We start from the raw sequence: 13875 nt of genomic DNA on the forward strand, positions 1-13875 counted from the left end.
AGCTCTGGAGCTGTGGTGTAAAGTAACTAAGTACATTTACTCTCAAGTACTGTACCTAAGTACAGTTTTGAGGTATTCTTTTACTTTATTTCCAATCTCCAATAATTTTACTCCTGCATGCTCCACTAAATCTCAGATCCTGATATTGTACTTTTACTTTAGTTTAGTTACTTTGCAGGTATAAATTATAATATTATAAAAAATACATTACAGTAACCACTTTAGACCTATTTTATACCTGATAATTTTATACTGATATAATTATACAATTTGAAAATAGCCGATCTACAAACTCACAACACGTCGCATCGCTATCTACTATTTTCAAACATTTAGTACTTTTACTTTTGGTAGGCCTATATTTTAAGTAGGCCTACATCTTTGTTGCCAATACTTTCATATTTTTACTGAATACCTTTTGAATTCCGGACTTTTAATTGTAACAGAGTACTTCTATATTGCATTATTGATACTTTTACTCAAGTAAAGAATGTGAGTACTTTTTCCACTTGTACAGAAAGTAAAAACTAAGCTAGAGCGGACCACTTGTCTCTGGTAGTGCGTCACCGCCACCTAGCGCCCTCTATGGACATGTCATGCAAACTACATTGTTTCATTCCCTGGTACGTGTTCCTATAAACGCTGGATAAAAAGTGACAACGAAACCGCGAGAGCCATTTTCTCTACAGACCGTTGTCGTCTAAACATGGCCTTAAAATGCCTTCTAAATCTTAACCTAATTTATCTGAAAGTGTTCTATTTTTTATTAAAAAAATAAAATAAAAAATGACAGAGATGCTTCTCGGTTTTATAGGCTTTCCGGGTCATAAAGGGGACATGAGCACTGAGATAAGCATCTGTGTCGTTTTAGATTTAATCTGTGAATATATAGTACATTGGTCCAGGGACCCCCAGGGGTGGGCACCAGGGGGTCCCCAGCAAGATAAGTGAATATAGCTTCACAATCAATCCAACTACTTTAACCATATATTATACTTTGGCTCTTCAAAAAAGCAGATATATACAAGCTCATAGCACGTTACTTCGTGTAGATCTAATATTTCTGAAATGTGTTCAAATCTTTGATTATATATATTTTTTTAAAGCAAACATTTGAAATTCAATTCTTTGCTTCTTGGTCCAAACTCGCAGTGCAAGGCGTTGTGAGCTTGTAGTTCAGCTATTTTCACAAGATTTATCTGTGGAACGGAGTCAAACTAAACTAAACTACTACAAATCCAAGTTATCAGGGTGGGGGGTCCCTACAGTTCAAATATGATTATTGTGGGGGTTCGCCTGAAAAGGTTGGAAACCCTTGATCTATAGGGCTTAAGTGAATGAGTGTTTTGTAGAGTAAAACTACTGGTGTAAGTTACTATCCACTACTGCATATGGGATAGGGTCCATTTAGTCTCGCGAAGCCAGACAACTATTCCATAATCTCCGAATGCTATATAGAGTCTGGAACTACAGCTCCTAAACTGCGAGTAATGGAAACTGGCATTTCTGTTCATGAAAATATATTTTAAAATGTCATTTCTGCTAAGCAGCAAGCTAAATATACTTAATGATTTTTGTTTATATTAGGATAAATGTGCTAGATGTTAAAAACGAAACGGAAGTGGGGAGGAGGCTTCACTTCCGCTTTAACCGGATACTCACCGTTCTTTTTTCGTTATGCCAGACTGTATGACGGGAGCATTTCTAAATCGCGGCGTCAACAGTCTGGCCACACAACGCTAGGGTCGATTTGGTTGCATTTGTACCCCCTTAAGGTCCTTACAAACTGGGAGAGACGTAATAAACAAAACAAAAATGTGACACACTTATTTCTCATCTAACTATTAATGTGGTGATGTGTCATTCATACAGGTTGATGATATTATATATGGTGAAAACTAAAATGTGTTAAGAAGAAAATTGTGTGTATCACTGCGTTATGTTCATGTGTGGTGTGTGAATGAACTCATGACATAAAAATCAGTTTTAATTAATGTGAATTAAATACCCCAAATCCACATGCAAACATTCAGAGTTATGAATGAGTTAGGGTCCATTTGGTTCCAGGTTAGGTTTGGGTTACAACGACGACAACGACAAGGTGGTTAGGAGTTAGGATCAGTTTACAGTTTAGGCATTTAGCAGACGCTTTTAATCCAAAGCGACTTACAATAAGCAGATACAACATCACGATAATAAACAAGATAATAGGTCAGTACATTAACAGCAATATAACAATGTAAATGGATAAGAAGGGGAGAGACATGTGAGAACTTAGGCTGGTTGAAGACCAGTCGTGCCGCGGCATTTTGGATCAGTTGGAGAGGTTTAAGTGCACATGCCGGGAGACCAGTTAGGAGAGAGTTACAATAGTCAAGTTTTGATATGACAGATGTCTGAATGAGGAGCTGCGCTGCCTCCTGGGTGAGGAACGGTCTGATTTCACGGATGTTATAGAGTGTGAACCTACAAGGATCAATTTGGTTTAATTTGTACCCTCTTACAAATAGGAGATTCAGAATTATGAATGGGCTGTGTTCCATTTGTACATTATAACCCATATAATAATATGCACCAATTCTGGGCAGATCTACAAGATCACAGCGCGGCACCAAGTGCCGCGCTGCGAGCTTGTAGATCTGCTATTTTTGAAAAGTCTTGAAAATTTGTGCAAGTCTTTTCATATTATAATATGCACCAAATTCTGGTCAGTTCTACAAGCTCACAGCGCGGCACCAAGTGCCGCGCTGCGAGCTTGTAGATCTGCTATTTTTTAAAATTTGTGCAAGTCTTTGAATGTTTCAATGTCAGTGATGCTCAAACGTTTTCATGTGAAGTACCCCCAAAATGATACGTATTTGGCCACGGACCCCCCATCTCAAAATAATTATCTCAAGGACCCCCAAAAGCAAATTTGAGTTACAAATGTTCGCTTAAAAAACACATATATTCAAAGATTTACACACATTTTTCTACGACTTTCAACAAGCTCACAGCGCGGCACTCGGTGCCGCGCTGTGAGCTTGTATATCTGCTATTTTTCAATAGCTAAAGTATAAAATAATTAAGTTCCCCTCCACCCTGGGCCCTAGTAACCCAGTCCCACTCCCCCCTGCCCCCCCTTGTGACACCCCTGATAATATGGGTTACAGCCATAGAGTATAATAGAGAGCAGATAGCCCCACCCCCCAGCTATTAATTTCAATGCAAGTTGAATTGAAATGGATGTGCCAATCTGGATGTGGATCTGGATGTGCCAAAATGTGTTACATCGAGACACGAACGACACTCCACGTCATTGAACTCGTATGCTCATGCATGTAGTTTCCCCCGCCTGGCTGTTCCAGCTTTGGCCAGTAGGGACCAGCTGCTTCAATATTTACAAGCCGTTCTGGGTGCTTGCGGCGCGAGTGACATAGTCTGAACCAATCAAATAAATAATAAAAAGTGTATGGGGGTGGGACATGGCCATTTACCTCTATGGACATCGCCACAAAACCTCACTCAATAGAGTATCTGCGAGCGTAAAAGGAGGGGTGGACAACGTCTCATTGAAACAAATGTGTTTATTGAGATTTTGTTGTTCGCGTCGCGTCGAGCCGCTTGCGTCGCGGGCAGTGCGGATGAGCTGTTCGGGTCCATTTTGTTACATTTCCCACTCAGATTTATAAATGGGTTGGTCCATTTGGTTCCATTTGCACCCTCTTGGGGTCCATTCGGTTAAATTTGTACCCTCTCAGAATCATGAATTGGTTAGGATCATTTTGGTCTCATTTGTACCCTCTAACAGTTACAAAAAGATTAGGGTCCATTTGCTTCAAATTGTACCCTCTGTCAGTTACAAATGGGTGAGGGTCCATTTGGTTCAATTTGTACCCATTTAGAGTTACAAATGGGTTTGCATCATTTGGTTACTTTTGTACACATTTGGTTCAATTTGTACCCATTTAGAGTTACAAATGGGTTTGCATCATTTGGTTACTTTTGTACACTCAAGTAAATGGGTTAGTGTGCATTTGGTAAAATGTGTACCCTCCCAGTTATGGGTTAGGGCCCATTTGGTTCCATTTTACCCTCTCAGAGTTAAAAATGGGTTAGCATAATATTATAGGCTACTTTTTAGAGTTAAATTAACACTGAGGATTATACGGTGTGACATGTACTGTAATATGGAAAATTATGACAATTTACAGAAGGTAGTTCTATATTTTCTGGGTGAAAACATAAAAAAAAACAAAATAAAATATAGCAGATCTACAAGCTCACAGAGCATCGCGGTATGACGATCTGTGAGCTTGTAGATCGGCTATTTTTGAACAGCTTAAAGGGAACGTTTGGTCACTTCATCATCTAATCAGGCTCTTTTATGAACACCCTGGACAGTTTTTAATTTACTATATTCAGTATTTACATATTTGATGTAAATGTTGCAGGCTCATGGCCTCTCCACATACACACCCATTGTAACTTCAAACTCCATTTTAACCATGATAGATTCATTGAAACCCATTTTTTTTCTGGTGACTCATACTACCCTCCTAATACGTGTGCAGACCGTGTTTTCTCAATAACCTTTTTCATTTATTTTTTAATAATTCGTTGGGGAAATGAGAAAAATTAAATACAAAACAAAATTATTAAAAATATATGAAAAAAGTTATTGAGAAAACACGGCCTGCTCACGCATTAGGAGGGTAGCATGAGTCACCAGAAAAAATAATGGGTGTTTTCAATGAATCTATCATGGTTAAAATGGAGTTTGAAGTTACAATGGGTGTGTATGTGGAGAGGCCCTGAGCCTGGGGAGGCAGACTCATGCAAGGCACACACGCAACCCCGAAAAGAAAAGTGTAAAAACTATGGAGGACGAAAATTTACTTTATTCAAAATGAATGAATTAATAAATAAATGAAATTATAAATAAAGAAATGCAAAAATAAATAAATAAATATGCAAGGAAATGTAAATAAATAAACATTGTTGTAGTCAGCTTGGTGTCATGTATCTCATGTATACTGTTGAGGACACTTCCTCATGTTCCGTTTTTGGTGAAACGACTCATCTTTATTTGCTCAATAACTCAAGAACCATAAAAGCGAAAAGCTTGCTCTTTGTTGCTGGTGAAAGTACACATTTTCCTCTTTCATTTGAATGCCTATATGGCATTATCGTAATAGTACAACATGGGTTGTAGGCTTTGAAAGATGAGTCAAATTGGTCAAATAGATGGGCACTGGCCAACTGGAAAATGGATAATTGTGGGCATTCATAACATGTGTACCTCATTATTACGTTGTATTTGTTTGTAAACTGTTGTTGTGTTGCATCTCGTTCTCTCATCAGGTGCGTGTGAACTCACACTGGATCCAAACACGGCATACAGCGACCTCTCTCTGTCTGACAGCAACAGGAAGGTGACATCTGTGGATGTGGATCAGAAGTATCCTGATCACCCAGACAGATTTACATTCTATGACCAGGTGATGTGTAGAGAGAGTCTGATTGGACGGTCTTACTGGGAGGTGGAGTGGAGTGGTAGATATGTTCATATAGCAGTGTCATACAGATCAATCAAAAGACAGGGTGAGGGTGATGACTGTTTGTTTGGACATAATAACAAGTCCTGGTGTCTGGTTTGTTATGGTGATGATATCAGTTACAGAGTGTATCACAATAAGAAGCGCACTGACCTCCCTGTCAGGTCCTCTGGCTCCAACAGAGTAGGAGTGTATTTGGACTGTCCTGCCGGCACTCTGTCCTTCTACAGAGTGTTGTCTGACTCACTGACACACCTACACACCTTCCAGTCCAGGTTCACTGAACCGCTCTATGCTGGGTTCCTGGTGCTTTATAAAGACGACTCAGTGTCTCTGTGTCAGAGAGAGGAGCAGCAGCAGGAGGAGGAGGGTTAGGTTAGGGTTACCATGACAACGATGATGAGGTGGTTAGGAGTTAGGGTTACAAAACCCTCTGACAAAATGGTTAGGTTCAATTTGGTTTAATTTGCACCCTCTGGCAAATGGGTTAAGATCAATTTGGTTTAATTTGTACCCTCTTACAAATGCGTTAGGGTCCATTTGGTTTAATTTGCACCCTCTGACATTTACAAATAGGTTAGGATGAATTTGGTTTAATTTATACCCTCTGACACATGTGTTGGGGTCCATTTGGTTTAATTTGCAACCTCTGACAGATGAGTTAGGGTCCATTTGGTTTAATTTGCACCCTCTGACAGATGGGTTAGGGTCAATTTGGTTTAATTTGCACCCTCTGACAGTTGCGATCCATTTGATTTGTACCCTCTTACAGTTACAAATAGGTTGCGATCCATTTGGTTTAATTTGCACCCTCTGACAGTAAAGAAATGGCTCAGGATCAATTTGGTTTAATTTGCACCCTCTGTCAAATGTTTTAGGGTCCATTTTTTTTAATGTGTACCCTCTGACATTTACAGATTTGGGATCAAATGACAGTATATGTTTTGTAATAATTTTATCTGTAAAGTAACTACCGTATAGGGGTGTCGCACCAAATTCTGGGCCCAGGGTACAACGATTCACTGCGGGCCCCCCATGAATGTTCTTCATAGGGGGTTTAACCCACGCATTATTATTACACATTATTTTGTGCTTTAACTATTGAAAAATAGCAGATATACAAGCTCACAGCGCGGCACCGAGTTCCGCGCTGCGAGTTTGTAGATCTGCTATCTTTTTTTAACCATGAAAGTTTGTGCTAGTATTTGAATATTTCAAATCCTTCTAAGGTTTTTTGAAAAACACTACGTTTCTATGTCAGTGGTGCTCAAACATTTTCATGTGAAGGACCCCCAAAATGATATGTATTTATTTGGCCACGGACCCCCGTCTAAAAATATTTAGTTCCAGGGACCCCCCAGAATCAAACTTTGAGTTAAAAATGTTCGTTTAAAAAATACATATATTCAAAGATTTGCACACATTTCACAATGTTTAAAAAAAATAGCAGATCTACAAGCTTGCAGCGCAGCATTTGGTGCCGCGCTGTGAGATTGTAGATCTGCTATTTTTCAATAGCTAAAGTATAAAATAGTTAAGGCTCCTCCACCTTGGGCCCTAACAGTTAGGTTAGGGTCAATTTGGTTTGCAGGCCCCCCATGAATGTTCTTCATAGGGGGTTTAACCCACGCATTATTACACAATATTTTGTGCTTTAACTATTGAAAAATAGCAGATATACAAGCTCACAGCGTGGCGCCGAGTTCCGCGCTGCGAGCTTGTAGATCTGCTATTTTTTTTTTATCGTGAAAGTTTGTGCAAGTTGAATATTTCAAATCCTTCTAAGGTTTTTTGAAAAAAAACCTACGTTTCTATGTCAGTGGTGCTCAAACCTTTTCATGCGAAGGACCCCCAAAATGATATGTATTTATTTGGCCACGGACCCCCGTCTCAAAATATTTAGTTCCAGGGACCCCCCAGAATCAAACTTTGAGTTAAAAAAAATTGTTTAAAAAATACATATTCAAAGATTTACACACATTTTCACGATGTTTAAAAAAAATAGCAGATCTACAAGCTCGTCAGTGCAGCATTTGGTGCCGCACTGTGAGCTTGTAGATCTGCTATTTTTCAATAGCTAAGGTATGAAATAATTACAGGCCCCTCCACCTTTGGCCCAAGTAACTCAGTTAGGTTAGGGTCAATTTAGTTTAATGTGTACCCTCTGACAGTTACAAATAGGTTAGGATCAATTTGGTTTAATTTGCACCCTCTGACAAATTAGTTAGTTTCAATTTGGTTTAATTTGTACCCTTTGACAGTATGTTTTGTAATAATTTTATCTGTGAAGTAACTACCGTATAGGGGCGTCACACCAAATTCTGGGCCCAGGGTACAAGGATTCACTGCGGGCCCCCCATGAATGTTCTTCATAGGGGGTTTAACCCACGCATTATGACACATTATTTTGTGCTTTAACTATTGAAAAATAGCAGATATACAAGCTCACAGCGCGGCACCGAGTTCCGCGCTGCGAGTTTGTAGATCTGCTATCTTTTTTTAACCATGTAAGTTTGTGCTAGTATTTGAATATTTCAAATCCTTCTAAGGTTTTTTGAAAAACCCTACGTTTCTATGTCAGTGGTGCTCAAACATTTTCATGTGAAGGACCCCCAAAATGATATGTATTTATTTGGCCACGGACCCCCGTCTCAAAATAATTAGTTCCAGGGACCCCCCAGAATCAAACTTTGAGTTAAAAATGTTCGTTTAAAAAATACATATATTCAAAGATTTACACACATTTCACAATGTTTAAAAAAATAGCAGATCTACAAGCTCGCAGCGCGGCATTCGGTGCAGCGCTCTGAGGTTGTGTATCTGCTATTTTTCAATAGCTAAAGTATAAAATAATTAAGGCTCCTCCAACTTGGGCCCTAGTAACAGTTAGGTTAGGGTCAATTTGGTTTGCAGGCCCCCCATGAATGTTCTTCATAGGGGGTTTAACCCACGCATTATTACACATTATTTTGTGCTTTAACTATTGAAAAATAGCAGATATACAAGCTCACAGCACGGCACCGAGTTCCGCGCTGCGAGTTTGTAGATCTGCTATTTTTTTTAATCATGAAAGTTTGTGCAAGTATTTGAATATTTCAAATCCTTCTAAGGTTTTTTGAAAAACCCTACGTTTCTATGTCAGTGGTGCTCAAACTTTTTCATGTGAAGGACCCCCAAAATGATATTTATTTGGCCATGGACCCCCATCTAAAAATATTTAGTTCCAGGGACCCCCCAGAAACAAAATTTGAGTTACAAATGTTCGCTTAAAAAATACATAGGCCTATATTCAAAGATTTGCACACATTTTCACGACGTTTCAAAAAATAGCAGATCTACAAGCTCGCAGCGCGGCACTCAGTACCACGCTGTGAGCTTGTATATCTGCTATTTTTCAATAGCTAAAGTATAAAATAATGACAGGCTCCTCCACCTTGGGCCCCCCATGAATGTTCTTCATAGGGGGTTTAACCCATTTAGATTGGGGGAACGCATTATTATGCATTATTTAATGCTTTAAATATTGAAAAATAGCAGATGAGCTCTTTGAGTATTTTTGACCCGATTCTATAAATGTTTTCTAAATCCTTCTAAGTTTTTGTGGTTCTCAAACTTTTGAAGGACCCCCAAAATGATTGGCCACGGACCCCCATGTCAAAATATTTCGTTCCAGGGACCCCCCAGAGGCAAAATTTGAGTTACAAATGTTCCCTTAATGCATATATTCAAAGACTTGCACACATTTTCACAACGTTTCAAAAAATGCAGGTCTACAAGCTCACAGAGCGGCATTCGGTGCCGCGCTGTGAGCTTGTAGATCTGCTATTTTTCAAGAGCTAAGGTATAAAATAATGAAGGCCCCTCCACCTTGGGCCCTAGTAACTCAGTCCCACTCCCCCCCTTGTGACGCCCCTGGGCTGGAGCCAGACTATATGAGCCAGACTGTATAGAGCTTGTAAATGATGGTTGATATGTTGTTCAGAGCTACAACTATGTGATGTTTGCTGTTTGTTTCACATGTTCACATAAGAATCAAGCATGCATATAGAGTCAATAAGACATGTATTATGCCATGCTGTTGCTTTTCAAACTCTGTCATATATAAACTACATGATGTTCTATATAGAGATGATCTGATTTTCTTCATTCATGTGTGAGTCTTGGTTTTGGACGTATTTTTCCTTGAAGTGTCAAGGACAGTAGAAAATGTCATGAGTAAATATTGTCTATATATGTATAGTTGAGTTGGACAAGAATATTATGACTGCTAAAGATGTATGTACATTGTTATCAACTTTAATGACAATAAACTTCCAACTTTCATTCTCTTTGAAAGGCGCATCTGTTTGCTATTCATATTTTTAATATAACTATATAATCAATATCCTTTGTCTAGGATTAATTGCAGAGTTTGTGCTGATTATGTCTGTTGATTTAAAAACTTAAAGCATTTGGTTCTCAAAGTGGGGTCTGGGGACCCCCAGGTGTCCTTTTAATTATTAGTTAATATAGTGTCACAATCATTTTAACCACTTTAAGCACATTTTATATTTGGCTATTCAAAATGGCAGATATACAAGCTCATCGCACGTCACTTTGTGCTGTGCCTATAGATCTATTCTTTGATAAGGAACGTCTCTTGGACATGCCAGCTATGAAAATAATTATAGTATTATTTTAACTATTATAAATGTAAAGGTACTGCAGGGTAAGTGATATTTTTTGGTGAAAACAAAACCACATTTTACAGTATTTTGTTAGAAGGTTAAAGCACTATACAGTATTTTCTGATATTAATCAGCATTATAGAGGGTTTGCTAAATAACAGGGGTCTCCCGATTTCTCCAACGCTTTAGAAAACAGAAATATATTTTCTATAATCAGCCTACAATAAGACAGAAGGTTTCCACTGTTTGGCCCTGCAGGTCAGATCCAGTGTGAATGATCACACCAGCCTTGGAAGACGGACTGTGATCATGTGGCCTCTTATTGTGTTTTGTTATCACTAGAGGGCAATATAACATTGAGTGAATAGCAAAACAGAACATCACTAGCTTCATATTAAATGTCTTGGTCTCATCATATATTTTAGGCATAGACTAATAACACAAGTCATATTCTCCTATGAGAGCACGACAGATCTGTGATGTCATTATTTAGGTCGATAATATAATTCATTCAGCTTCAGGGCATAAAGGGTCAATGTATGGCCTAGGCTAGGCCTAAGACTTAGCAACATGCAGGATCTGTGGCTTAAAGGGATACTTCACTTTCTAAAGGAACTGTACCTCCCTCTACATTTATACTGTTCCACTTCCAGTTTGGTCTGCTCATGTCTATTAGGTGTCATCACTTTCAATTTCACCTGTTAAATCTGTTTCCTGACTGAGTTCTCTATCCTGATTGGATAAAATTGGTATCCCGACCTGAAAAGGAGGGGGACCCCAGTATAATTGGTTAATATAGCATCGCGATCATTTTAACCACTTTAACCATATTTTATGCTTTAGCTGATCTACAAGATATGCTATTTTTGAAAGATCTTGACAAAAATGTTTTGAAGATTATTTTTTATATATATAAAAAGAAACTAAACATTTTTAACAAAAGTCTTTGCATCTGGGGGTCCCTGGCTCAAAATACTTTGAGATGGGGGTCCTCAACGAAATCCATATAATTCTGGGGGTCCTTGCCATAAAGAGTGTGAAAGCCCTTGGCCTCAGAGGAACACTATCTGCTGAACATCACTGCTGTCAGGTGGAAACCTTGTATGTCCAAAACTGTTACTTTTCATGTCAAGGACCCCCACATTGTACAGTGTTTGGCCGCAGACCCCCATCTGAAAAATGTGTAGCGCCGCCAGGGACCCCCAGAAAAAAAGGAAGGGATTTTTTTAAGCATATATACAAGCTCACAGTTAGACACAAAGTGACACGCTGTGAGCTTGTACATCTGCTATTTTTGAATAGCCAACGTATAAATGGATAGAAGTGGTTAGAATGATTTTGATGCTGTATTTACTCTACTTTTACTGGGGACCCCCAGCAACCACTTTCACGTTAACTTTAAAAAGTGTTTTAAAACTATTACAAATAGCCGAAATAAATGCTGAATAAATAATGGACCTTGACATGAAACAGGTTGAAAACCACTGTTCTAGGGTTCTGGGGGTCCCTCTGTCTCTTCAGTTTTTCAGTAAACGGAATGCATTTTAAATCAGGAGCCAAAGCCGATACAGTATAAACAAATGAAAATAAATTGGAAGTTTATATGGACATGAAAGCTGACTCGATTTGGATTGATAAATGGACTCTCCGAGTCCTGGATGAAAATGGTGAACCACCTGAAAATGTAAGCCTATGTTTTATTTTGTCTCGTTTCCTTACTATAAGAGCAAGAGATACTGGGACCCCTGTTACTGAACACTATAGGCTCTCTATAGCAATGTATTTCTGATTAGGCTTCTATTCGAAAATAGAGCTAAAAAACGAACTTACACAGCACTTTGAATTATTAACCACTTCTATCTTTGTATTATTCTAATTAGCAGCCTATAAGACATAAAGTCATGGAGGTTTCCACTGTTTGGCACTGCGGGTCACAGAGGCGTCAATTGGGTATGGCAAGGTATGGCAGCTGCCATACCTTGGCTACAGGGGAAAAAATAAATCATACTTCTTAAAATAAATTCATCATGCCTGTTGCTAAGGTATATGGCAACATGACTGGTGTCTTGCACACGCGCCTTTGCGCGCGTGCAAGACACCAGTCATGGTGCCATACCTTAGCTTTTTCTGAACTGCCGCCGCTGGCGGGTCAGATCCAGTGTGGATTTTTTTTTTTGTGTCCTTCTCACAATGTGGTAGGTCTCCTCCTAAAAAATGTTTATCCTGTGATTTTGTAACCCTTTTTTCACCCGGTGTCAATTATCTAATGTAATCCTGGGCGCTACACTCACTCTGCCAACCTGTTGAGACAACGGACTGACCTCATGCTTCCTTCTATGCATGAGGAGTCCAAGTTATTTCTTTTCACCTGACAGGGGGGAGTTTCCCAAGTTGGACTTCCCGCGTGGAATGAACATGTAATTCCAACTAGTTCCTTCCCCCTTCATCAGGCACCCGGCTGGCCAGAGGGAGGCAGAGAGACCAGGATTATTGCATGTTTTTTGTGAGGGTATAGCCTACCTACCCTAGGAGACACGGGGAGAACATGCAAACTCCACACAGAAAGGCCCTTTCGGCCCTTATTACGTAACTGTGTTAAAGGTAATCTGTTCCATTTGTTGGGCAACCTGGTTGTTTACATGGTAACTGGTCTAATCGCCAACAAATCTCCTCGCGTTGACCGCTCGGTGGGACAGTCCTAGTATTCTTGTATTTGTTTTACTGAAGATAAAGTTAGATATTTAGGTAAAGCATAGTTTTACTGAGATTAAGATTAGGAATATGCTTAGGTTTTGGCACTGTTTCACTGAGGTTAAGGTTAGGAATAAGGAAACGGGTGGTTTAGGCATAGTTTACCGAGATTACGTTTAGGAATACCAGGCAGAGACCATTCTACCACACTGCCGGATAGACACCCGGGGCGACTGTGTTTTAGGGCGAGTCTTCTGGTATTCGTTTACATGCACCAGTGTACAAAAAATAAAATAAAAAAGTGCACAAGCCATTGTGCTTTCTTGGGTTTAAATCCTATTAGTAGACCTTGTATCTGAACTGTATAGGCTACTGTCCTGTGCTAACCTTTCATAAAGTATTCAATCTATCAAACATAACAGTAACACATAACAGTTCACAATGGCCAATGTTCGATCAGTTTTTATAGTAGGCTAAAGTTTGTTGATTGCTTTTGCTGCAGTAATGGTAATGATGATGATGATGATGATGATGATGATGATAATCATCAGCATCCTCCTCCTTCTCTTCCTCTAGTGGTTCTCAAAATGGATTTCAGGGACTCTCTCTAGTCTCTAGGTTCCTTTAAAATTAATTAAATTGACCCTTACAAGTCTTTAACCTTGACAGTGTACAAACAAACTTTGACATTGTCAAAAAGGTCCATTTGGTTCCATTTTTACACTGTCAGTGTCAAAGTTAAGGGGAGAGCCGGGAGACCCACTAATTAAATATTATCATGCAGCTCCATGTGGTCATTTCCACGGTTTGAGAAACCACTGCTCTAAGATTTAAATATTATCTCATAAGGCTCCATGTTGTCAGTTCCACGGTTTCTGGCGCCATCTGGTGGCGCACCTCGGTCATGCGCGTGCTCTAAGGAGTAAGGAAGGAAGGAAAGGGCTCGGCTCACGATGATCATCATCCATCCCCGCAAAACA

The 13875-nt window shown here is 39.3% G+C and overlaps 1 protein-coding gene across 1 annotated transcript in view; it reads left to right on the forward strand.

The window, feature by feature from the left end:
• The window catches only part of LOC308280200 (NLR family CARD domain-containing protein 3-like), a gene marked incomplete at both ends in the record, with an annotated part of 11786 nt that extends 5874 nt beyond the window's left edge, over positions 1 to 5912 (forward strand). Inside the window, one exon of the mRNA XM_080720463.1 lies at positions 5344 to 5912. Within this exon, the coding sequence (XP_080576589.1) occupies positions 5344 to 5912 (569 nt within the window). The remainder of the gene's footprint in view (positions 1 to 5343) is intronic.
• Between the last annotated feature and the right edge of the window lie 7963 nt (positions 5913 to 13875).

Source organism: Nannobrachium achirus, assembly GCF_963921795.1.
Source record: "Nannobrachium achirus genome assembly, chromosome: 24".
NCBI classification, from domain to species: domain Eukaryota; kingdom Metazoa; phylum Chordata; class Actinopteri; order Myctophiformes; family Myctophidae; genus Nannobrachium; species Nannobrachium achirus.